Consider the following 24,845-nt stretch of genomic DNA (forward strand, 5'->3'; position numbering starts at 1 on the left):
AAATAAACTTATATCTAAACAAATGTATACATATTATACTTTATGATTATTAGTAAATATATTTTAAAAATAATTTTTAAAAACATAAAAAACGAGGGAAAATAAGAGAAAAACATTAAATAAACTTCACGTAATGTTGAACTAAATTATAGCTTTGCTCCAGCTGTCAATTACAATCTCAACGTCAATCACGTCTCCTATAGTTTTATAAAATCCGAAATTGTCAGGACATGATAGTGACATGAGTGCAAGCGCTTCCATTTGAGTTCAGTTTTCTGTAAAAAGAAAATAATAAATAATATTATATAACGCTCACCAATACACTAATTCATATATAGAACATTAAATACGTATTTAGAATATTCGAGGATTGGTACGAATAAACCGTCATGCGCATGTACGCATCTCGCTATTTTGCACGCTGGTGCACGCGCAACCGACGCAACGCCGCAACATGATGACGTGCGCGAGGTTAGCAGCGAGTCAGTTTTTAGTTTTATGCATAATTTGCATATTTTACATCGTGAAGGAAAATACGACTGTGCTTAATTTGAAGTTTAGTCTAACACAATGGGTTGTATAATCAGATAAGTCTCACAAAATTTTTATTTTTTTGTATGGAGTAAGTATTCTGAGATAAGATTAATACTTTGTGTTATGTTTTATTTTTAGTTATATTATAAGCAAGAAAGGAAGAAACACTTTATTTGAGCGTAAAGTAGAAGAAAGAGTAGACGAGTAAGGAAAGAAAGATATAAAAGAGAGATTAACCTCACAGCTTGGAATTTACAGTGTGCCGAACAGAATATGTGGACCTTGAAGGTATCAAATAACATAATTTTACCAAAAAAGTTATAGGATGAAGTGAACAGTTTATTTTTTTGTGTGAGAAAATATCTATATTACAATCTAACTTGTTTCGAGAAAACCTTCGCAAAAGATTTAATAAAGAACAAGCAATTTGATGAGATTATCATTATTATCATATTTATTATTCGAATTTTAAAGAGAAGCAGTAAGAAATTTTATTAATACATTATTAAAAAATTGTTGGCTGTTACACCAAAATTCTCTTTCTTGTAAGCTGGTGTATGCTATTGATAAAAAATTCACCGAAGTTTGTCTCTGTTTAAGCTTAGCGAACCATTATATAAAGAATTGGCAGAGCAATTCATATCAAAAGGATTATCCAAAGGTGTACCTCCTAGTTCTTCAAGTATGTCATTATCTTATGGCAGGCTAGGTAAGAGAATAATGACAAATGTTATAATTTTATTTTAATATTGTATTGCAACTATGTGACTCTTAAAGGTATCGTACAACCATCTTTTTTAGATTACTGAAATAAATAAAAAGCGAAATCTGATCTGAAACAATTACAACAAAGTATACAGACTAATGTCACTCAACTAACCTGCCGATGATGTGGTCGCAGGCTGTAATATAGGAAATATGTTTATGAATGTCAAAGATTATCTGTAGGTCTTAGTCATTTAGTAACTGTTATGCATTTTGTGTCAGCCAGATATACGCCTCAGAATTATACTGATAAAGCTCTTAGTTACATTAAAAACTAAAAAGTAAGTATTTAAATACTCTGTTGTTCCCAAAATAATTTATTCTAATTAATACAATTCTTTTCATACATTCACAATGATCACATTCAGAATTTTTATTTATATTTTTGATTCTCTAACTTAATTGTTTGTAAATTGAGGCATATATAAGACGAAAGACTACAAAATAGGCATATATGAGACGAAAGACAAAATAAGATATTTTTATTTATAGAATAATTTAAGAATGACCAGTGAATGTGCGTATGATTATTCTGGAAATGTGCACAAAAGTGGAACTTGAGAAGGAACATTTGATTATTCCTATCTCTAATTTGCTGGGTTTTATTCTAAAAACATATAATGGCTATAATTTATTCTTACCTGTTCTAATCCTTGTGAAAATTTCTTCAACTTTTATAAACTTCAGTTATTCTTTACGTTCTTTTAAATTTTAAGAAGAACAGTTGTCCGAATGATGTAAGAATAATTGGCAGAATCCTGTAATATAAAATTAGTTTTAATATGATACGTCTTTATAAATTATATTTATAAGTTTATAACTGCCTTTATATATTGTATGATTTACACATATGCTATGACTTTTGCAGAAATGTAAAACTAGCAGCCCGAATAATAAATTATCTTTAAATTTACTTAAGAAATACATTATTTAAATATGAAAATATGTAGTTGTGCAGATCAAAACAAGAAACATATCGCTATACATTTTGTCAATAATAGGTTTGATAATATACATATCTGTTAGTTTTAACTTTAACGATAAATTTATTGCTTCGCAAGATAGAGTAGAACTTTTATCTGCCATACTTTTTTGTTTATTTTGTGCAAAAATGCATTGAATAAGCAGCGTATACAATTTTATCGAAATTGTATGATGGATCTAAATTGTATAATTATCAATGTACCGTCAATTCCACAATACATGTTGCATCGAATTAACATGTAATATCAAAAATAAAAAATATATAAAGGCGGTTATAACTTATAAATCTATATTGTTGTTGCTGACTAAACATAACCTACAAAACATGTAGGAAAGATTATAATAAGTTATCTATGATGTATATTATATATAAGAAAATTAATATATGTTAATTAAATGCAGCAACATTTTCTACACCTTTTTATATAATCTTTAATAAATGTTGACTTAAAAAACATAAAGGATTACCTGATTAAAGTCAAGTTGCAAGAAAACAACGTCTCTCTTTCGTCATTATAGCATCCACTAGGGGAAAGCGCGCCTAATGCACGAGATGTACGTTGTGCGATTGAGGTTAGAGTCTCACAAGATTCAAATTTTATAATATTTATATAACATAAGTAAAACAATTGTTGTGTAACCACGCAACATTGTGGTTACATCACTGTCTGGTTATTGTAACATACAAATAACGAAGTAATATTATAGCTTCATAACTTTGTTACATCACATATATGTAGTAAAGTTTCGTAACTATAATATAAATAGAGTGTAACGTCTGTTATATTACATGTTACTCTCACGTTATATTGCATTTATATTTGGTGTTTGCTGGGATCTAGATACATGTATAGAGATACATTTTGTGTATCTGACCTGTATCTGAGATACATTTGAATTGGAGTATTTGTATCTGTATCTAGATACAAAATACTGTATCTGAACAGTGCTTTTCAGATACATTTTCAGATACATTTTCAAATACATTTTCACGTACTTTTTGTCTTTAGTGGGAAAAAATGTTTCTTTTTGATGGTCATTATTGATTTGCTAATACTGTCGGTAGCTTTATTTAAATTTGCGCAAATAGCATTTATGTATAAAATAACTAAATATTTCGACTATCTAGTCTATAGTTATGGACGTAAGTAATTAGGTATGCTTTCCAGCAAGATATAGGCTGTGTTTCAAAATTGCTGTCAGTACTGAGAATTTATAGTTTTTGTTACGTACACTATTCATATAGATTTTCAGTATTGACAGCAATTTTGAAACACAGCCATAGTGTAATAGTGTCACTAGCGTGAGTGAGACACTGATATGCCAGTCTCCCTTTTCAGGGTCTCTAGTCGCCAGTGACACGAGCGCCAAGTGGAACGCACCTTGTGTCAGCTGTGTCGCTTGCTAGAAAGCACACGTAATGCCACCTTTATAAACAACATATTGAACGTGGTTTATAACCTAATAATTGTTAAAAACATTGCAAATTAATTACAAAAAATGTCTATAACTCCTGGAATCTTAGATGGAGAATTATTTAAAATAATTTCCAATGTTTCTGAGGATACGAATGTAAATTCGACAAAAATAAGTGCTGAATGTACGGTATGTGGACATAAGTATAATGGTGCATTGAATGCTACCGGAAATTTTTATACGCATATTAAGGCAAGTATCTTTTTAAGATAATAATATAGAAATTTACAAAGGTTACTTTCCAGCAAGAGACAAGTCGACACAGGAATCATTCTGTTTTTTGCGTGATATTCAGTGAGCGACAAAGACAAAGCTCTTGTGTCGACTTGTATCACTTACTGGAAAGCAATTAGTGTATTATTTTCTCCAAAAGTCTAATTAAATAATGTTGCTAGTTGCTAAGTATATGTTCTTTGTTCTTAAAAAATTTTTAATCGTATCTCGTGTCTTAATCGTGTTTTTTATTTTAAATTCTAATAATACAAAACAATTTTCATAATTAAATAACACGTTGTAGGAACGTATAATATAATATTTATTCAAGATATAGCAATAATTATTTATTAACAAAATCTGATAAAGCAATGATTTATAAACTAACATAATTAATATACAAAAGTATATAAATAATTGCTATTATAATATTCTAATGACATACATGGTTGAAATCTTATTTAGGAATGATAGCTAGATAATGTCTCACATGTTTATTGTGACGTTTTATTTATTAATAACTTAATAATGTCTATATATATATTTTTCTTTTTCTAATGCAGAGAAAACATCCAGCTTTATTAAAAAAAGCTTTACAAAAAAAAGAAGCAAAACATAAAAGAGCATCTTCGTGTGATCCGAATTCAATACCTACAAAGCAACCAAAACTAACAAACATGTTAGTGAAAAACACGGTCTTAAAAGAACAGGTTTGCAAAATTATACTCAACATAGAATTATACAATTATATAAATAAAAATTGTTGTATTTTTGTTTTTAGGTTATTAAACTTGTGTTATCTTATATAATTAATGAAATGAGACCACTTTCAACCGTTGAGAAACCTTCATTCAAAGCTCTTATATCGGGTATATCAAATGTTGAGTTACCAACACGAAAAACTTTAAAGAAAAAAGTGGAAGAATTATTTGAATCAACAATTGCTGAAATAAAAGTCCGGATTTCTAAAGCCCAATTTGTTTGTACTACTGCAGACATTTGGAGTTGTACAAACCGAAGTTTTATGGGCATTACTTGCCATTATCTTGATGACAATTTAAAAAGAAATTCCTGTGTTCTGGCATGTCGTCGTATGAAATTTGCTCATACGTACATCGAAATAGCAAAAATGCTAAATAATGTTCATCAAAAATTTAACTTATCTGTTGATAAGATTGTAGGAACAGTCACGGATAATGCTACAAATTTTGGAAAAGCATTTTGTATATTTTCACTCGATATAGACGAAATTGAAGAGCTAGAATATTTACAAACCGAAGATGACATTGTTATATCTGAATTTGAACTTCGAAATAATTTTGACGATGATTCAGACGAAGAATTTGCTTTGCCAACTCAATATAAGTGTATGTCACACACATTGAATTTAATTGCAACTACTGATGCACGTGCAGCCTTATCTAATATTAAATATAAGAAATTATATAATTCTTCATTTTCTAAAGCAAATGCACTATGGAATACAGTACACAGATCAACAAAGGCAGCAGATATTGTTGAAGAAATTGCACATACTAAATTACAAATTCCTTGTCCAACTCGTTGGAATTCAAGTTATGATGCAGTTTGTAAATTGCTATTGATTAAAAATCATTTAAATGAAATTTGTGACCGTTTAAATAAACCAAGATTTAAAATGAGCGAGATCGAGTTTTTTGAAGAATATCTCATGGTAATGAAGAGTTTAGCATGTACCATTGATTTGCTACAGGGAGAAAACTATTGTTTTTTAGGATACGTTTTGCCAGCTTTGCTACAACTTAAAATTAATTTACAGACTCTTCGCGATTTGTCTAATTGCGAACCCTTAAAGAATGCTCTAATAGATGGCATCAATAAAAGATTCAGGAATAGTATATTTAATTTTGACAGTGCATGTAGCAAACCTTACATCATTTCATCCTTGACTGTTCCTAAACTTAAACTGACATGGCTAAACTTGATATTAGAAGCAGAAATTTTTCCCAAAACTATCGTGGATCATGAATATTGCAAAAACTTGCTTATGACAGAAGCCAAAAAGTGTGCGGCTTTAAAAAATAAAAATAAAATATCTCCTGATGTTTCTTCGGCATCTTCCGTAGAAGATGACCAATTTTTCAAATTTCTAAAGGATCAAGATCAAGACCATACAAAAATAACATCTGACAATACTATTGGAATGGAAGTTCTCTCTTATTTCAGATAAACAAAAAGATATCGGATCAATCACACGTTTTCCGCACATAAAGCACTTATTTTTAAAATTTAACACAATTCTACCTTCATCAGCACCGGTTGAAAGATTATTTAGCACTGGTGGTCAAATTTTGGTACCGCGACGAAACAGATTGAGCGATGATATGTTTGAAGCATTTTTGGTGTGTAAAACTAATATTACTAATAACAAATAAAATAAAAATCTTAATGTAAACAAAAAAATTAATAAAAGATTATTCATTATATTTTGTGCATATTACATTATTAATATTATTATCATTATTACAATAAAATATAATTTAACGCAAGTTCACTCAACGACTCAACAAACAAATAAAAATTCGAAAAAGATAGTAAGAGTTCAGCGACAGCTATTTGTGCGCAACACAAAAATGTATTTATTTATTTTATAATGCGCTTTTCGTGTTGCGCATAAACATTTGAATTTTTCCGATTTTTTTATTTAAATAATTTAAAAGTATCTGATACGTATCTGAGATACTTTTAAAGTATCTGAATATCTGTATCTATATACATTTTGATTTATGTATCTGTATCTGTATCTAGATACATTTTTTCATATGTATCTGTATCTGTATCGAGATACATTTTAAAAGTATCTTACCCAACACTGATTATTAATGAGTATCCACACCACTTTATGCGGGCATGCCAACAATGATTAGCGAACTTAAAATAAAAACTAACACAGTGATAATAATAAAAAGGAAAGAAAAAACGCAAAAATCTTTTCGCGAAACGCGGTGTCAGCGCGCCGCCACTGTCACTGAGTGCCCGCCTCTGCCTGCGCCGGGTCCTGTGACCTCTCCAGTCGAACGGTCAGTACGCTCTTGCCATTAATCTTTCTGGTCTCTGTCCTCGTGGCCGTGTACTTCCTCATGCTCGCTGGTTCCTCCGCCTTGTCCCCGGATGGTGCAGTGGTTGATTGATCCCTGGGGGGGCGGTTTCAAGGTTAGGTTGTGACCGGGTTAAACTAAAGAAAAAGTACGCTTCGGATATTGAATGCGAACAGACCTTTGTTGTCTTGTCGATCCGATCGCTAATCTCGGTCGCCAGTTCCCTTCTCCATCCCAGGAACAAGGTTCTGTGCCTCCGAGTCGTCTCTCGTACTGCCGGAACGCTCGGGATACACTGCAGGCTGCCGCAGTGTTGCACATTTCAGAGTTTTGCCACATAGATGTGGCAGGAGAAGGGGTAGCGCACATCAGCGAAACGCTAGAGCGACGTTGCGAGTCGGTTTTGGCCGGTGAGCGCCCTCAGGACATTAACGACGTGGATATGAATTATAACCAGTATCCGAAGGATAACTCATATGCTCAATTCTTAGGTTGCGTTCCGTGCTATGTACACAAAGCGACAGCTGTATGAGAGTGAGCGAGAAGGTAATAAGAGCGAGCGAGACGACAATAAGAGAGCCTGAAGCGCGAACGAGACGGTAATAGGAACGAGCGAGATAAAAATACAAGACGAAAAGTGGGGGAAAGTCTCGAGCCTCGAGTCGCTCGAGCTTCGAGCCTTTTTCTCGTGCTGTTATTCTTATCTCGCTCGTTTCTATTACTGTTTCGCTCGCTCTTTAGACTCTGTGTCGTCTCGCTCGCTTTCATTACTTTCTCGCTCGTTCTCATGTAATTATCGGATTTTCGCGTTACTCTCCGCTCGCTCTTATAATCATATTTACAGACCGACGATTAGAAATTTGTACTATTAAATTATTTATTACACTTATTGTATATAAATTGTATATTATACATATATACTTATACAGTTATTTAATTTATGTATGTCATAATAAAATAACAACTTAATTCTAATGGATCTTGCGAATCTTCCTGCCCTAGGCGTGAGACACTGTCGTGTCTTTTAATTATGATGTATTTAAAAATATAATTGTGTACATATTTCTTTTTTAAAATAAAAATAGCATTATAAATAAAAAAATGTTAAAAAATAACTTAATAATTCTAGTGTTAAGCTAAAAAACGTACACATATGTATACGTACACTCATATACATATATGTGTAGTATATATATACTAGATTAATAATTACTATAGTTAATTACTGAAATTAGCGGAACAAATATGTTACCTGTAATTGTAATCAATTTTATAAAAATAATAATGCAATAAACAAAATACAGATAATTTTTTTACTTTATCAGAAAATATTTTGTTAAAAAACCTTTCTATTAAATAGTATATTTTTATAGGATAAAATAATGCAATATTTTAAACCCTAATTCATTCAACCAGAGTCATTTATGCCTTTTCCCTTTTTTGACGATCGTTACCTCCAAAAGAATATTTGTTATAAAAATATTAAAATAAATAATTTTCAAGTTTTTTTACATTGATTTTTAATCGAAGGTATAAAGAGATTATAAACACTTTTGTGAATTTTTTTGAAGCTATTAACATGATGAAAATCAAACTGGACGTGAAATACTCTAATTGGAGGGATTAGGAATAAACTTTTTTTTTAAAGCAAAAATAAAATTTTAATTGAAAAATTCTTTAAAAATTAGTAGTAATATTTTTCAATAAAAATTTTGTCCATTAATTTTATACATATATTGCGTATATTGTAAATAAGAAATTACTTTGTTTTTTAATCAATAACCATTAGAAAAATACTTTCTTATAATTAATATTTTACAACATATATTTTAATCAACATCTAATGAATTAAATTTTATAAATTTCAACAATTTTTGTTTAGTTTAATAAATTTTAATAATTATTTATATTACATATAGTTTTTGTGCAAAAATGCTATTACTACAATTATAAAACTATATATTTTTTACAAAATATATTTATATATTTTTTTATTTCAAAAAATAATGTTAATTTTATACTACGTTATTTTATTATTTTTTTCATCAGGAAAAAATACTTTTATTTTTTATGAGATGATTATCTCTCGTCATTGGCTACGTTCAGAAAACACAACAGTTGAGTAATTCGTTAATATAATTGATCTAAATTTAGAGATCTAACAGTAAGGACGAATAGAGATTGGAAGATGGCGTGGTTAAGAGTAGAGGTGGCACAGAGAGCTCCGGAGTGAATAGTGTTGTGAGGGTGTAATGTAAGAGAGAGGAGAGAAAGAAGTGGAAAATCGGGAAGAGAAGTTCGGGAAATAAACGGGTAATTGGAGGGAAGTGAAAGGAAGATGGAGGTGAGAAGATATTAGGATGGAGAAGTCGGGGAAAGCATCGGAGTAGCGAGAGAAGAAAGCGGGGAAGATGGAGGCAGGAACGAGAAGAAGAGGTCAGAGAGAGGGCGCTGGAGAGATGTGACGTAGAGGAGAGTTTCGATGGAGAGGAGAAGGGGAAGGACGGAGGGCAGATGGCGGTGCGCGCGGAGATGCGGTGGTGTGAGCGCGAAGAGAGAAGAGGAACGTCATCTGGTGGAAGGAAGGGAATGGCAATATGGGGACAGAGTTAAGTTGGCAAGAGTGCTAGGGCAGGATGGTAGCATGTTTGGGAACGCGGATTTCCGCACACGTGGTCCATCGATGGCACATGTCGACAGTGTGATTTCGACACAGGAGGCGAAAGAACATTACAGTAAGAAGATAAAGAGAAAGTGCGTAGGGAGAGAAAGTGCTGAATTCAGAGGAGAGAAATTGTGGTGAGAAGAGAGAAGCGAGGGAGGAAGAGAGAATGGAAGAGCTAGGAAGAGAGTTGAAAAAATTGAGGTGGGAAATGACAAGGCGACTGAGGGAAGTCGGAGAGAGACTAAGAGGCTTGGAAGAGAGGTTAGAGGCGCTGGAAGGAGAAGGTCTGAGAAGGGAAGAAGAGGTAGCAGGTGAGAGGGAGGAGCTGAGGAGTATGCGGGAAGCGAGAGGAAGAGGCAGTGGAAAAGAGGAAGCGCAAAGGGACAGCGACGAAGAAGGAGAGAGGGAGAAGAAGAGGATCGGACAGGACGACAGGAGAGAGGGTAGGAGAGGGAAAAAGGAACAGTTGGATGGAGAGAAGAGGGAGGAGAGGATGGGGGAAGGCGAGAACGAGAGGAGAAGAGAAAAGAGGGAAGAGGAGGGGAGGGGGCGGAAGGACAGAGACGAGGAGAGCTGGTGGCAGGAGTCGAGAAGAGAAGAAGAGAAGGAGTGGCGAGGGGGCGAGGAGAGAGACGAGGAGGAAGGAAGCAGCCAAGAGGGGAGGAAAGTGAAGGAGGGACAGGCAGGAGGAGCTGGCAGGGAGGAGAGGAAGAGCGCAGAGAGAGCGGAGGAGGAAGAGGGGGAGAGAAATGGGAACGGTGATGGTAAAAGGGGGAGGGGGATAGAGGCATGGAAAAGGGTGGAAAGGGAAATGGAAAGGAGGATGAGGGAGAGAGCAGAGAGAGAGGGGTGGGAAAGGGTGAGGGGGGCGGAAAGGGAGAGAAGAGTAAGGGAGGTGAGAAGAAGAAACATAATATGGAGGGGAGTGGAGGGGAAGGGGGCGATAGAAAGAAAGGCGATAATAGAGGGGATTATGAAGAGGGAAACGGGAAGGGAGGTGGAGTTAGGGATAGTGTCAGAAAGAGTGGGGGAAAGGGGGACGATAGTGGTGATAACGGAGGTGGTGAGAGAGGAGGATAGAGACTGGTTGCTAGAGAGGAGGGCGGAGATAAAGAGTCGCTGGGATGTAAGGTTGGATGAGGATCTGTCAATGGAGGAGAGGAAAATCAGGTGGAGGATGTTAGAAAGGGCAAAAGAGGAGAGAAATAAGGGAAAGAAGGTGTACGTAGGGAATAGAAGCATGTGGGTGGACGGGATAGAATGGGTATGGAATATAAGGAAAGAAAAGTGGGAAATAGGCGAGGGAGAAGGAAAGGAGGAAGGGAATTAAAGGGGAGAGGAGCTGGAGGAGATAATTTATGTCTTATGCTTTATGTTACTAGGAAGAGACGGAGGAGATAAGGAGAGAGACGTGGAAGGGGAGATGAGTGGTGAGAAAGAAGCAGGAGAAGCAGGAGGGAAGGAGAGAAGGAGAGAAAGCCTGAAGAAGATGGAGAAGGTAAAGCAGGGAGAGCAGAGGAAGTCAGGAGAAAAAGAGGAGGAGGAGAGGTCCCAGAAGGAAAAAGGAAGGAGAGGTTTGAAGAGAGGTTGAAGAAAATAATAGAGAAGAAATGAGAAGAGAGAAGGGATGAGTGGAGGAAAAGGGGAGGAAGGGGGTGGGGGTAGGGGGGTAAGGGGCGTGCGAGAGGAGTGGGAGGTAACAGAATGTAAGGGTCGCTTATGGCCAGGTCGGTTTCGGGAGCAGAGGGTTTAAGTATTTGTGAACGGTTCGGGAACGCTCCGTGTAAAAAAAAAGCGCCTTGTAACCCCATTTGGGAAACAATAAATTCTATTCTATTCTATTCAGTAAGGACCAATAATCAATGACCGCTCACTGATCACTTGTGTTTTTTGAACGTAACCAATGTATTTGTCCGTACGGCCCAGGGTGATTAACTCTCTATGTATGTTGACAGCACTGCGCGACTCGCGTTTGTTTTTACGTTGCTCCGTTGGGGGTCTTGTCGCTATTCTGACTTTGCCACGCGAACATTGTCCTTGTGTCTTTCCTCAAAATTTCCGGTACGAAACCTTATTTCTCAGTTTTCCTAATTCCTATTTCTACCTTTCTACCTTTCCTCTTCTTCATCCTTTTCCAGTTGTCTTTATTATATTACTGAATCTTTCCTATTTTTTTACCTTTATTCTATTTTCCGGCGCTTTCGCCAGTTTCCTTCTATTTCTCGACGTTTTCGCCAGTTTCCTTCTATTCGTCGGCGCTTTCGCCAGTTTCCTTCTATATATTCTCCGGCACTTTTGCCTTCTCTTTTTCTTTATTCTCCGTTTTCTTCTAGTTTTTATTTTTTCATACTATTTTTTCCTAATTTTCTCCTAATTATTCAAGATGGAAACGTGTGATGATTCGAAAAAGACATCTAAGCGAAAGTTTTCGGAAACTTGGCTTAGCGATGACCGTTACAAAGATTGGATTAGACCAGTATTAAATGATAATACTGTATTTTATTGTAATGTGTGCAATAAACATTTTTCATGTTCATCGCACGTTTCTAGGCATGTGGATTCTGCGTGCCATAGAAACAATGTCAAAGAAAATGAGATTATTACTGCTTCATGCAGTAATAATCTTATAAGACAAATTAAAAAAGTTAGAAAAACATTTAGACCACAATGGCTAGACATCGAAGAATTTAAATTATGATTACGCAAAACACCAAACGATGAACATTCATTTTTTTGCTTAATTTGTAACAAGTCAATGATTGGAGGTTTGTGTGACATTTACCGACACGTAGAATCCAATATGCATAAATACAAAGAAAGCGACATCAAAACAAATAAATCAAACAAAGATTTGAAAACGCAAATTACTGAGGAATCTCCTTTAACGTTTGATGAGCGAAAAAAATCAGCCGAAATACGATTTGCGGCATTAATTGCAGAAAAAAATATTTTTTATCAAACTGCAAAGGAGATTCTCAGTTTATTTCAAAACATAGGAAAAGATCCTGATGTTTTGAATAGCATGATGATGAATCGAACGAAATGCGCTAATATAATTACAAATGTTTTACACCCAGTTGAGACGGAAAAAATAGTAACTGATATTCAAAATACAAAATTTTCTGTTTACATTGATGAAACATCCGATATTACATTAAACAAATGGATGACATTTCAAGCTCGTTACGTAGATTCAGAAACTCTAGATATTCGGACCCCATTAGTAAAATTAATAGACCTTGATGCAAGAGACTGTAGTGCAGAAAGATTATATAAAGCATTTGAATCGGAAATGTATAAATTTCAGATTCCATTTCAAAATATTCTTGCCCTGTCATGCGACAGTGCATCTGTTATGACAGGAAAACATTTATCTTAAAAAAAAAATTAGAAATAAAATGTAAAAACTTATTAACTTTTCCATGTCCTTGCCATTTAGCCGCATTAGCTGCGCGCGCTGCATGTGCACAAATGCCACAGTTTTGTGAAGAATTTAAAAAAAAAATTGCAAATTATATCAACAGTAGTCCAAAGCGTTCAGCTATTTTCAACGAATTTTGTGAATGCTTTCAAGAGACAAAGCGCAAAATTTTGAAAGTATCTGAAACAAGATGGCTTACACATCATTCGTGCATTGAAAGACTACTTGAATTATGGGATTCTCTAAAGCATTTCTTAACTGAAATGGTTGTGAGCGAAAAAACAAAATATGGTGAATATTTATTGGAGTTAATGCAAAATGTCGACACAAAGGCATATTTTCTATTTTTGAAGTAGGTCTTAAATTGATTTAATTCATTTAATGCATTTTTTCAAGCTGTTGAAACTACCCAGCAAACACAAAGTTACATGTAACGTGCCTGTTAGTTATAATTTCCCACTCAACAATGTAATTGTAATATAACACACGTGTTATATTACAATTACATTGTTGAGTGGGAAATTATAACTAACAGGCACGTTACATGTAACTTTGTGTTTGCTGGGTAATATTCATTTATTACAACCAAAATCTGTTACGTTTCTTGTACGAATATCACAACACTTTTTAAAACTAGAATTACTACATTCGCTCACAAATGTTTCATTTAATGAAAAAGATAATCAAAAATCTATTAATGACATAACGTTAGGATCAGAATGTGACGATTATCTCCGTGAATTAATAAAACAAGGACATGAAGATGTTATTGCTACTGTACGACAAAATTGTTTGTCATTTTATATAACTGCTGCCGAGGAAATTAGAAGAAGATTACCAATTCATAACGTATTTTTTTCTAAATTAAAAGTTTTACAATCACAAACAGCGTTACTTGATAATAATAGAGAAACATCTTTTAATGATGTATCTTTTATCGCGAAAACTTTGAGTGGTTTTGATGGAGACGGTTTAAGGCAAGAATGGCTCGCGTTACATTTAGATTTTACAAGTGAGGGAAAACAATTTCTTGCAACAATGTCTTTTGATGATATGTGGAAAAATATTTTAAAACGTGAACATAATAATAATTTTAAATATCCTAATTTAAGATCTTTCGTCAATGCGATTAGATCGCTTCCACATTTGAATGCAGATGCAGAAAGAACATTTTTGATTTTAACAGATTTAAAAACTGAGAAAAGAAATAAGCTTTTATCGACTGTCATTAATGCATCTTGCATTTTTAAAAGTATTTTTTGAATAAGAAGAGACACTTATATATGTGTGAATGTGCATGTATATGGCACAGCAGAGATCAGGACCCCGTGGTTCGTCACTTCCACAGTATTTAGAGACTCCAAACCCTCTCTGACTGTGTGTGTGTGTGTGTGTATGTGTGTGTACGCATGTATATATCACAACAGAGATCAGGACCCCGTGGTTCGTCACTTCCACAGTATTTAGAGACTCCAAACCCTCTCTGATTGTGTGTGTATGTGTGTATGTAAAATATCATAAAACTTTGAATACCCATATATTCAATTATATATCATACATTACATGAATAATAATTAGGAAAGAAAGACAGAAAAAGGCAAAATACAACTTTTTTTTCTTTTTGCTGCGGATGTATACAATTTATCTGTTGACATTAATTCTAAATGTTTTTCATTTATATTCATGTTCAAGGCTGTGTCCTTCCTCGTTTTCAATGCAGATTTGAAAACGCAAGAAGCATTAATGACAGTCGACGAAAGCTTATTTCTTTTCCCAGTTTTTAAATCCGTTAAAATCAAAAATGTTCTTTCTGCATCTGCATTCAAATGTGGAAGCGATCTAATCGCATTGACCAAAGATCTTAAATTAGGATATTTAAAATTATTATTATGTTCACGTTTTAAAATATTTTTCCACATATCATCAAAAGACATTGTTGCAAGAAATTGTTTTCCCTCACTTGTAAAATCTAAATGTAACGCGAGCCATTCTTCCCTTAAACCGTCTCCATCAAAACCACTCAAAGTTTTCGCGATAAAAGATACATCATTAAAAGATGTTTCTCTATTATTATCAAGTAACGCGGTTTGTGATTGTAAAACTTTTAATTTAGAAAAAAATACGTTATAAATTGGTAATCTTCTTCTAATTTCCTCGGCAGCAGTTATATAAAATGACAAACAATTTTGTCGTACAGTAGCAATAACATCTTCATGTCCTTGTTTTATTAATTCACGGAGATAATCGTCACATTCTGATCCTAACGTTATGTCATTAATAGATTTTTGATTATCTTTTTCATTAAATGAAACATTTGTGAGCGAATGTAGTAATTCTAGTTTTAAAAAGTGTTGTGATATTCGTACAAGAAACGTAACAGATTTTGGTTGTAATAAATGAATATTAGTTTCAACAGCTTGAAAAAATGCATTAAATGAATTAAATAAATTTAAGACCTACTTCAAAAATAGAAAATATGCCTTTGTGTCGACATTTTGCATTAACTCCAATAAATATTCACCATATTTTGTTTTTTCGCTCACAACCATTTCAGTTAAGAAATGCTTTAGAGAATCCCATAATTCAAGTAGTCTTTCAATGCACGAATGATGTGTAAGCCATCTTGTTTCAGATACTTTCAAAATTTTGCGCTTTGTCTCTTGAAAGCATTCACAAAATTCGTTGAAAATAGCTGAACGCTTTGGACTACTGTTGATATAATTTGCAATTTTTTTTTTAAATTCTTCACAAAACTGTGGCATTTGTGCACATGCAGCGCGCGCAGCTAATGCGGCTAAATGGCAAGGACATGGAAAAGTTAATAAGTTTTTACATTTTATTTCTAATTTTTTTTTTAAGATAAATGTTTTCCTGTCATAACAGATGCACTGTCGCATGACAGGGCAAGAATATTTTGAAATGGAATCTGAAATTTATACATTTCCGATTCAAATGCTTTATATAATCTTTCTGCACTACAGTCTCTTGCATCAAGGTCTATTAATTTTACTAATGGGGTCCGAATATCTAGAGTTTCTGAATCTACGTAACGAGCTTGAAATGTCATCCATTTGTTTAATGTAATATCGGATGTTTCATCAATGTAAACAGAAAATTTTGTATTTTGAATATCAGTTACTATTTTTTCCGTCTCAACTGGGTGTAAAACATTTGTAATTATATTAGCGCATTTCGTTCGATTCATCATCATGCTATTCAAAACATCAGGATCTTTTCCTATGTTTTGAAATAAACTGAGAATCTCCTTTGCAGTTTGATAAAAAATATTTTTTTCTGCAATTAATGCCGCAAATCGTATTTCGGCTGATTTTTTTCGCTCATCAAACGTTAAAGGAGATTCCTCAGTAATTTGCGTTTTCAAATCTTTGTTTGATTTATTTGTTTTGATGTCGCTTTCTTTGTATTTATGCATATTGGATTCTACGTGTCGGTAAATGTCACACAAACCTCCAATCATTGACTTGTTACAAATTAAGCAAAAAAATGAATGTTCATCGTTTGGTGTTTTGCGTAATCATAATTTAAATTCTTCGATGTCTAGCCATTGTGGTCTAAATGTTTTTCTAACTTTTTTAATTTGTCTTATAAGATTATTACTGCATGAAGCAGTAATAATCTCATTTTCTTTGACATTGTTTCTATGGCACGCAGAATCCACATGCCTAGAAACGTGCGATGAACATGAAAAATGTTTATTGCACACATTACAATAAAATACAGTATTATCATTTAATACTGGTCTAATCCAATCTTTGTAACGGTCATCGCTAAGCCAAGTTTCCGAAAACTTTCGCTTAGATGTCTTTTTCGAATCATCACACGTTTCCATCTTGAATAATTAGGAGAAAATTAGGAAAAAATAGTATGAAAAAATAAAAACTAGAAGAAAACGGAGAATAAAGAAAAAGAGAAGGCAAAAGTGCCGGAGAATATATAGAAGGAAACTGGCGAAAGCGCCGACGAATAGAAGGAAACTGGCGAAAACGTCGAGAAATAGAAGGAAACTGGCGAAAGCGCCGGAAAATAGAATAAAGGTAAAAAAATAGGAAAGATTCAGTAATATAATAAAGACAACTGGAAAAGGATGAAGAAGAGGAAAGGTAGAAAGGTAGAAATAGGAATTAGGAAAACTGAGAAATAAGGTTTCGTACCGGAAATTTTGAGGAAAGACACAAGGACAATGTTCGCGTGGCAAAGTCAGAATAGCGACAAGACCCCCAACGGAGCAACGTAAAAACAAACGCGAGTCGCGCAGTGCTGTCAACATACATAGAGAGTTAATCACCCTGGGCCGTACGGACAAATACATTGGTTACGTTCAAAAAACACAAGTGATCAGTGAGCGGTCATTGATTATTGGTCCTTACTGAATAGAATAGAATAGAATTTATTGTTTCCCAAATGGGGTTACAAGGCGCTTTTTTTTTACACGGAGCGTTCCCGAACCGTTCACAAATACTTAAACCCTCTGCTCCCGAAACCGACCTGGCCATAAGCGACCCTTACATTCTGTTACCTCCCACTCCTCTCGCACGCCCCTTACCCCCCTACCCCCACCCCCTTCCTCCCCTTTTCCTCCACTCATCCCTTCTCTCTTCTCATTTCTTCTCTATTATTTTCTTCAACCTCTCTTCAAACCTCTCCTTCCTTTTTCCTTCTGGGACCTCTCCTCCTCCTCTTTTTCTCCTGACTTCCTCTGCTCTCCCTGCTTTACCTTCTCCATCTTCTTCAGGCTTTCTCTCCTTCTCTCCTTCCCTCCTGCTTCTCCTGCTTCTTTCTCACCACTCATCTCCCCTTCCACGTCTCTCTCCTTATCTCCTCCGTCTCTTCCTAGTAACATAAAGCATAAGACATAAATTATCTCCTCCAGCTCCTCTCCCCTTTAATTCCCTTCCTCCTTTCCTTCTCCCTCGCCTATTTCCCACTTTTCTTTCCTTATATTCCATACCCATTCTATCCCGTCCACCCACATGCTTCTATTCCCTACGTACACCTTCTTTCCCTTATTTCTCTCCTCTTTTGCCCTTTCTAACATCCTCCACCTGATTTTCCTCTCCTCCATTGACAGATCCTCATCCAACCTTACATCCCAGCGACTCTTTATCTCCGCCCTCCTCTCTAGCAACCAGTCTCTATCCTCCTCTCTCACCACCTCCGTTATCACCACTATCGTCCCCCTTTCCCCCACTCTTTCTGACACTATCCCTAACTCCACCTCCCTTCCCGTTTCCCTCTTCATAATCCCCTCTATTATCGCCTTTCTTTCTATCGCCCCCTTCCCCTCCACTCCCCTCCATATTATGTTTCTTCTTCTCACCTCCCTTACTCTTCTCTCCCTTTCCGCCCCCCTCACCCTTTCCCACCCCTCTCTCTCTGCTCTCTCCCTCATCCTCCTTTCCATTTCCCTTTCCACCCTTTTCCATGCCTCTATCCCCCTCCCCCTTTTACCATCACCGTTCCCATTTCTCTCCCCCTCTTCCTCCTCCGCTCTCTCTGCGCTCTTCCTCTCCTCCCTGCCAGCTCCTCCTGCCTGTCCCTCCTTCACTTTCCTCCCCTCTTGGCTGCTTCCTTCCTCCTCGTCTCTCTCCTCGCCCCCTCGCCACTCCTTCTCTTCTTCTCTTCTCGACTCCTGCCACCAGCTCTCCTCGTCTCTGTCCTTCCGCCCCCTCCCCTCCTCTTCCCTCTTTTCTCTTCTCCTCTCGTTCTCGCCTTCCCCCATCCTCTCCTCCCTCTTCTCTCCATCCAACTGTTCCTTTTTCCCTCTCCTACCCTCTCTCCTGTCGTCCTGTCCGATCCTCTTCTTCTCCCTCTCTCCTTCTTCGTCGCTGTCCCTTTGCGCTTCCTCTTTTCCACTGCCTCTTCCTCTCGCTTCCCGCATACTCCTCAGCTCCTCCCTCTCACCTGCTATCTCTTCTTCCCTTCTCAGACCTTCTCCTTCCAGCGCCTCTAACCTCTCTTCCAAGCCTCTTAGTCTCTCTCCGACTTCCCTCAGTCGCCTTGTCATTTCCCACCTCAATTTCTTCAACTCTCTTCCTAGCTCTTCCATTCTCTCTTCCTCCCTCGCTTCTCTCTTCTCACCACAATTTCTCTCCTCTGAATCCAGCACTTTCTCTCCCTACGCACTTTCTCTTTATCTTCTTACTGTAATGTTCTTTCGCCTCCTGTGTCGAAATCACACTGTCGACATGTGCCATCGATGGACCACGTGTGCGGAAATCCGCGTTCCCAAACACGCTACCATCCTGCCCTAGCACTCTTGCCAACTTAACTCTGTCCCCATATTGCCATTCCCTTCCTTCCACCAGATGACGTTCCTCTTCTCTCTTCGCGCTCACACCACCGCATCTCCGCGCGCACCGCCATCTGCCCTCCGTCCTTCCCCTTCTCCTCTCCATCGAAACTCTCCTCTACGTCACATCTCTCCAGCGCCCTCTCTCTGACCTCTTCTTCTCGTTCCTGCCTCCATCTTCCCCGCTTTCTTCTCTCGCTACTCCGATGCTTTCCCCGACTTCTCCATCCTAATATCTTCTCACCTCCATCTTCCTTTCACTTCCCTCCAATTACCCGTTTATTTCCCGAACTTCTCTTCCCGATTTTCCACTTCTTTCTCTCCTCTCTCTTACATTACACCCTCACAACACTATTCACTCCGGAGCTCTCTGTGCCACCTCTACTCTTAACCACGCCATCTTCCAATCTCTATTCGTCCTTACTGTTAGATCTCTAAATTTAGATCAATTATATTAGCGAATTACTCAACTGTTGTGTTTTCTGAACGTAGCCAATGACGAGAGATAATCATCTCATAAAAAATAAAAGTATTTTTTCCTGATGAAAAAAATAATAAAATAACGTAGTATAAAATTAACATTATTTTTTGAAATAAAAAAATATATAAATATATTTTGTAAAAAATATATAGTTTTATAATTGTAGTAATAGCATTTTTGCACAAAAACTATATGTAATATAAATAATTATTAAAATTTATTAAACTAAACAAAAATTGTTGAAATTTATAAAATTTGATTCATTAGATGTTGATTAAAATATATGTTGTAAAATATTAATTATAAGAAAGTATTTTTCTAATGGTTATTGATTAAAAAACAAAGTAATTTCTTATTTACAATATACGCAATATATGTATAAAATTAATGGACAAAATTTTTATTGAAAAATATTACTACTAATTTTTAAAGAATTTTTCAATTAAAATTTTATTTTTGCTTTAAAAAAAAAGTTTATTCCTAATCCCTCCAATTAGAGTATTTCACGTCCAGTTTGATTTTCATCATGTTAATAGCTTCAAAAAAATTCACAAAAGTGTTTATAATCTCTTTATACCTTCGATTAAAAATCAATGTAAAAAAACTTGAAAATTATTTATTTTAATATTTTTATAACAAATATTCTTTTGGAGGTAACGATCGTCAAAAAAGGGAAAAGGCATAAATGACTCTGGTTGAATGAATTAGGGTTTAAAATATTGCATTATTTTATCCTATAAAAATATACTATTTAATAGAAAGGTTTTTTAACAAAATATTTTCTGATAAAGTAAAAAAATTATCTGTATTTTGTTTATTGCATTATTATTTTTATAAAATTGATTACAATTACAGGTAACATATTTGTTCCGCTAATTTCAGTAATTAACTATAGTAATTATTAATCTAGTATATATATACTACACATATATGTATATGAGTGTACGTATACATATGTGTACGTTTTTTAGCTTAACACTAGAATTATTAAGTTATTTTTTAACATTTTTTTATTTATAATGCTATTTTTATTTTAAAAAAGAAATATGTACACAATTATATTTTTAAATACATCATAATTAAAAGACACGACAGTGTCTCACGCCTAGGGCAGGAAGATTCGCAAGATCCATTAGAATTAAGTTGTTATTTTATTATGACATACATAAATTAAATAACTGTATAAGTATATATGTATAATATACAATTTATATACAATAAGTGTAATAAATAATTTAATAGTACAAATTTCTAATCGTCGGTCTGTAAATATGATTATAAGAGCGAGCGGAGAGTAACGCGAAAATCCGATAATTACATGAGAACGAGCGAGAAAGTAATGAAAGCGAGCGAGACGACACAGAGTCTAAAGAGCGAGCGAAACAGTAATAGAAACGAGCGAGATAAGAATAACAGCACGAGAAAAAGGCTCGAAGCTCGAGCGACTCGAGGCTCGAGACTTTCCCCCACTTTTCGTCTTGTATTTTTATCTCGCTCGTTCCTATTACCGTCTCGTTCGCGCTTCAGGCTCTCTTATTGTCGTCTCGCTCGCTCTTATTACCTTCTCGCTCACTCTCATACAGCTGTCGCTTTGTGTACATAGCACGGAACGCAACCTAAGAATTGAGCATATGAGTTATCCTTCGGATACTGGTTATAATTCATATCCACGTCGTTAATGTCCTGAGGGCGCTCACCGGCCAAAACCGACTCGCAACGTCGCTCTAGCGTTTCGCTGATGTGCGCTACCCCTTCTCCTGCCACATCTATGTGGCAAAACTCTGAAATGTGCAACACTGGGCTACCGTCGCACAGGACACGTATTCCAGTTTTTAGGTTATGTATCACTTATTTCACGAACGGTTCCCGCTTCCCTATAACTGTGTCTAATCTTTCTTTTTTTTTTCTGGTGCTGCTGCCGCTGCTGCTGAATACCGGGCTGCGTTCCGTTTCAACGCATGATGCGCATAATGCATTGTTCATCCTTGTTTAACGTTTGACAAACAACAAGGATGAACGATGCATCATGCGTATTATGCGTGAAACGGAACGCACCCCCGGTAAGAGGCCAAAATCCACAAAACTAGACAGGATAATGTTGGCAACGCTTAAAATCTCTAGGATCCATAAATTTATTTTTTGAGGGTTTCAGCACTGTTGAAGCGTAAGAGTGTGCACAGAGTAGTACAGAGTGTGTACAGAAATAAAGTGTTGTGACAAGTGTAGTAAATAACCTTATTTTTTACAAATTATTTTATAAATTTTTGTTATATCCCAGATAGCACAAAATATTATCATAAATATTTATAAATATTTTACAAATTTATTTTCAAAACATATTTTTTAAAGATTATATAATTATTTTCATAAACCATTTAGAAATGATACAAAAATTATTATCAACAATATATAGAATATATTTTTAAAATGTACTGAAAAATATTTATGGTATATAAACTTGAAATATTTTTTATATTCTTTGATAATAATGGTATAAATATTTATTTTAAATATTTTCATAAATGTGTATCATAATTTTTTTTATATCTGACAAACTCTGACATAAAAATATGTCAGACATCAAAATATTTATCATAAATATTTATTCTTCTTATAAATATTTTATAAATATTTTATAAATATTTTGTGCTATCTGGGATGTAATGTTTTTACCTGTACTGTATGATTGCAGATGGAAGAAGATGACGACAGGCCGAGGAAAAAGAAGAAAAAGGATATAATATTTGGTAGTTTTATTATAGACGAAGGTGAAATAGACAATAAAGTTGAGGATGATGATGAATAGGAGGAATATTTGTGTGCAAGACCAGACATTTACAGCTGTAAATAAGATGACTTATTAATTTTATGTCACCAGTGGTAGGATTCATGTCACCTTCTCAGAATTATTTCCTCGGTGCATTCTAGCGGGTATGGTCTTTTGTTTTTATTCTACAATTATCTTATTAATTTTTTTAAAGTTTATTTCTATACAAACCATTAATCGATCTTGCAGAGGCAGTTTCATACGACAGATACATATTCGTGACTCTCATGATGATCCTGCGCTCGCTGGACAACAAGCAATCATCCGAGGAATTTTTTGCTTTTATTTGAAACGTGTCATTCGTTGCTTAAACGGAATGTAACGTAAAAGAGATACGAATAATTTTATTTAAATTCCTTTTTTTATTAATTGGTAAAACAACGTGTTAAACTATAATGATATCAATGATTATATTGATACCTGTAATTGGTTAAAAAAATATAATAAAAAAATATCTTTTAAATCATTTATCATCGACAACTTGGGATAATTTGTACAATGTTATTAATAAATCAATATTATCATCGTCCTTGTTTTCTATGTCACTCCAAATTTCTTCAAGTTTCCTCTCTTTCTCTTTTAATTTCTTGTTCTCCCACCTTGTCCAAACCGTATCCAAAACGCAACTTAACCCAAAACAAACGAATATTTAATTATAGATTAAGCAGGGCGCGAAGAAATGTTGAAAATGCATTTGGTATTCTTGCTAATAAATTTAGAGTTCTTTTAAATCCTATAGCACTCTCTGTAGAAAAAGTACCCAGAGAACATTATGACGTCTTAAAGACGTCTAAAAGACGTCTTATATTTCTATAAGACGTCTTATAAAACTATCAGAAAGACGTCTTTTAGACGACTTTAAGACGTCTTATGACCCGATTTAAGACGTTTTTAAGACGTCTAAAAGACGTCTAATTTTTTTTATTTATGACGTTTTTGAGACGTCTTATATAAAAATTATTTTAGACATCCCTGGCAAAAAAATTTCTACAAAATTCTAAAAAACTACAAAAATTTACAAAAGTATTCCAATTCTGGCATTTTTTTGTAGTTTTTACAGAAAAATGCTAAATTTGAAACACACTTTTGTAAATTTTTGTAGTTTTTTAGAATTTTGTAGAAAATTTTTCCACCAAGGATTCCAAAAGCTAGGTTTATTATTTTTTATTTTTTATTATTTTAAACAAAATACTTTATATTTATATTTCATTATTTTTATTTTATTATTAAGATAAGTTTTTTATAAATAAAAAATTTTATATTATATATTTGAATTTTATTTCATGTTTTCGTGATTGGAAATTACAGAATTTTACAGAGATACTGGATTCAGTCACATATTTTACAGCAACTTAAGCGCAACACTATTATCGTCCGGTTTATTAATTGTCAAAAACTGTTGTCAGAAATGTTGTCAGAAAGGTTAATTATTTCCAATAACAGCCTACACACGCGATACGTACGAGAGTTAAAAAGTTGTGTTGTATTAACGTATCCACACTCGGCTGCGTTACACAGCAAACCGGGACAAAACGTCCCAACACACACGCGATACGTGCAAGAGTTCAAAAATTGATACGGGATAAGCACGTCGATCGACTTGATCGCATCACACGGCAGATTTGGTTATGTGCGTCATTCGACGTCTTAAAAACGTCTTTCTCAGACGTCGTAAAGACGTCTAAATGGCGTCTCAAAGAATATGTCTTAAAAAGACGTATTTTAGACGTCTTAAGAGAGACGTCTAAAATAAGACGATTTTAAGACGTCATAAAGACGTCTTTTAATAAAGTCTCAAAGACGTCTCTTTTAAGACGTCTTAAAGATGTCTTTTAGACATGCATGTTGTCTGGGTAGAGATTATAACATATGCATGTGTCCTTCTTCATAATTTTCTTTTGAGTAAAAGAATACAATATTATATCCCTTTTCAATATAGAACAGAAAATTTTGAAACATATGAGTCAGGGTTACACAGTGTGTGCCAACAAGGTGGAAATCGTTCATGTAATGCAGCTACAGAAATAAGAGACATGTTTACCACATACTTTAATACAACTGGTAATGTCCCATGGCAGTATATTGCTGTGAA

At 34.7% G+C, this 24,845-nt stretch overlaps 3 protein-coding genes and 2 long non-coding RNA genes across 10 annotated transcripts; 2 read left to right on the forward strand and 3 right to left on the reverse strand.

The window, feature by feature from the left end:
- Window position 1: 1 nt before the first annotated feature.
- LOC118645558 lies at window positions 2–2,914 on the reverse strand. 6 transcript variants are annotated; one of them, XR_004963269.1, is made up of 5 exons: window positions 2,752–2,911; window positions 1,941–2,057; window positions 1,415–1,436; window positions 1,062–1,239; window positions 2–275 (listed from the first exon to the last, which is right to left on the reverse strand). It is a non-coding gene; the product is annotated as an uncharacterized LOC118645558 (long non-coding RNA). The 6 variants fall into 6 exon arrangements; XR_004963273.1 differs by having other exon boundaries at window positions 1,202–1,239; window positions 2,752–2,898; XR_004963268.1 differs by having other exon boundaries at window positions 1,062–1,436; window positions 2,752–2,914.
- Window positions 2,915–4,304: 1,390 nt separating this feature from the next.
- LOC105841078 lies at window positions 4,305–8,086 on the reverse strand. Its single transcript, XM_012688195.3, has 2 exons — window positions 7,228–8,086; window positions 4,305–7,145 (listed from the first exon to the last, which is right to left on the reverse strand). The coding sequence occupies exons 1-2, from the start codon at window positions 7,416–7,418 to the stop codon at window positions 6,977–6,979; spliced, it is 360 nt and encodes a 119-aa protein (XP_012543649.1). The 5' UTR covers window positions 7,419–8,086; the 3' UTR covers window positions 4,305–6,976.
- A 1,836-nt stretch (window positions 8,087–9,922) lies between these two features.
- On the forward strand, window positions 9,923–11,305 carry LOC118646942 (cilia- and flagella-associated protein 251-like). Its single transcript, XM_036290895.1, has 2 exons — window positions 9,923–10,478; window positions 11,097–11,305. Exons 1-2 carry the CDS (start codon window positions 9,923–9,925, stop codon window positions 11,303–11,305), a joined length of 765 nt encoding a protein of 254 aa, XP_036146788.1.
- A 6,472-nt stretch (window positions 11,306–17,777) lies between these two features.
- Window positions 17,778–19,202, reverse strand: LOC118646947 (cilia- and flagella-associated protein 251-like). The gene is made up of 2 exons (XM_036290905.1): window positions 18,605–19,202; window positions 17,778–17,986 (listed from the first exon to the last, which is right to left on the reverse strand). The coding sequence occupies exons 1-2, from the start codon at window positions 19,200–19,202 to the stop codon at window positions 17,778–17,780; spliced, it is 807 nt and encodes a 268-aa protein (XP_036146798.1).
- Window positions 19,203–21,008: 1,806 nt separating this feature from the next.
- LOC105829076 lies at window positions 21,009–23,282 on the forward strand. The gene is made up of 3 exons (XR_001138458.3): window positions 21,009–22,151; window positions 22,619–22,857; window positions 22,943–23,282. It is a non-coding gene; the product is annotated as an uncharacterized LOC105829076 (long non-coding RNA).
- Window positions 23,283–24,845: the final 1,563 nt, after the last annotated feature.

This window comes from Monomorium pharaonis, chromosome 1 (genome assembly GCF_013373865.1).
Source record: "Monomorium pharaonis isolate MP-MQ-018 chromosome 1, ASM1337386v2, whole genome shotgun sequence".
NCBI lineage: Eukaryota > Metazoa > Arthropoda > Insecta > Hymenoptera > Formicidae > Monomorium > Monomorium pharaonis.

Excerpts from the sequence above, each read along its gene's own strand:
- LOC105841078 (XM_012688195.3), bottom strand. The coding sequence starts at position 7,418 with ATGTGCGCTACCCCTTCTCCTGCCACATCTATGTGGCAAAACTCTGAA. Across the intron at positions 7,146-7,227 it reads GGATCGACAAGACAACAAAG|GGATCAATCAACCACTGCAC; the intron begins GTCTGTTCGCAT and ends CCGCCCCCCCAG.
- LOC118646947 (XM_036290905.1), bottom strand. The coding sequence starts at position 19,202 with ATGGAAGAGCTAGGAAGAGAGTTGAAGAAATTGAGGTGGGAAATGACA. Across the intron at positions 17,987-18,604 it reads GAGAAATGGGAACGGTGATG|GAAGAGACGGAGGAGATAAG; the intron begins GTAAAAGGGGGA and ends TTATGTTACTAG.
- LOC118646942 (XM_036290895.1), top strand. The coding sequence starts at position 9,923 with ATGACAAGGCGACTGAGGGAAGTCGGAGAGAGACTAAGAGGCTTGGAA. Across the intron at positions 10,479-11,096 it reads GAGAAATGGGAACGGTGATG|GAAGAGACGGAGGAGATAAG; the intron begins GTAAAAGGGGGA and ends TTATGTTACTAG.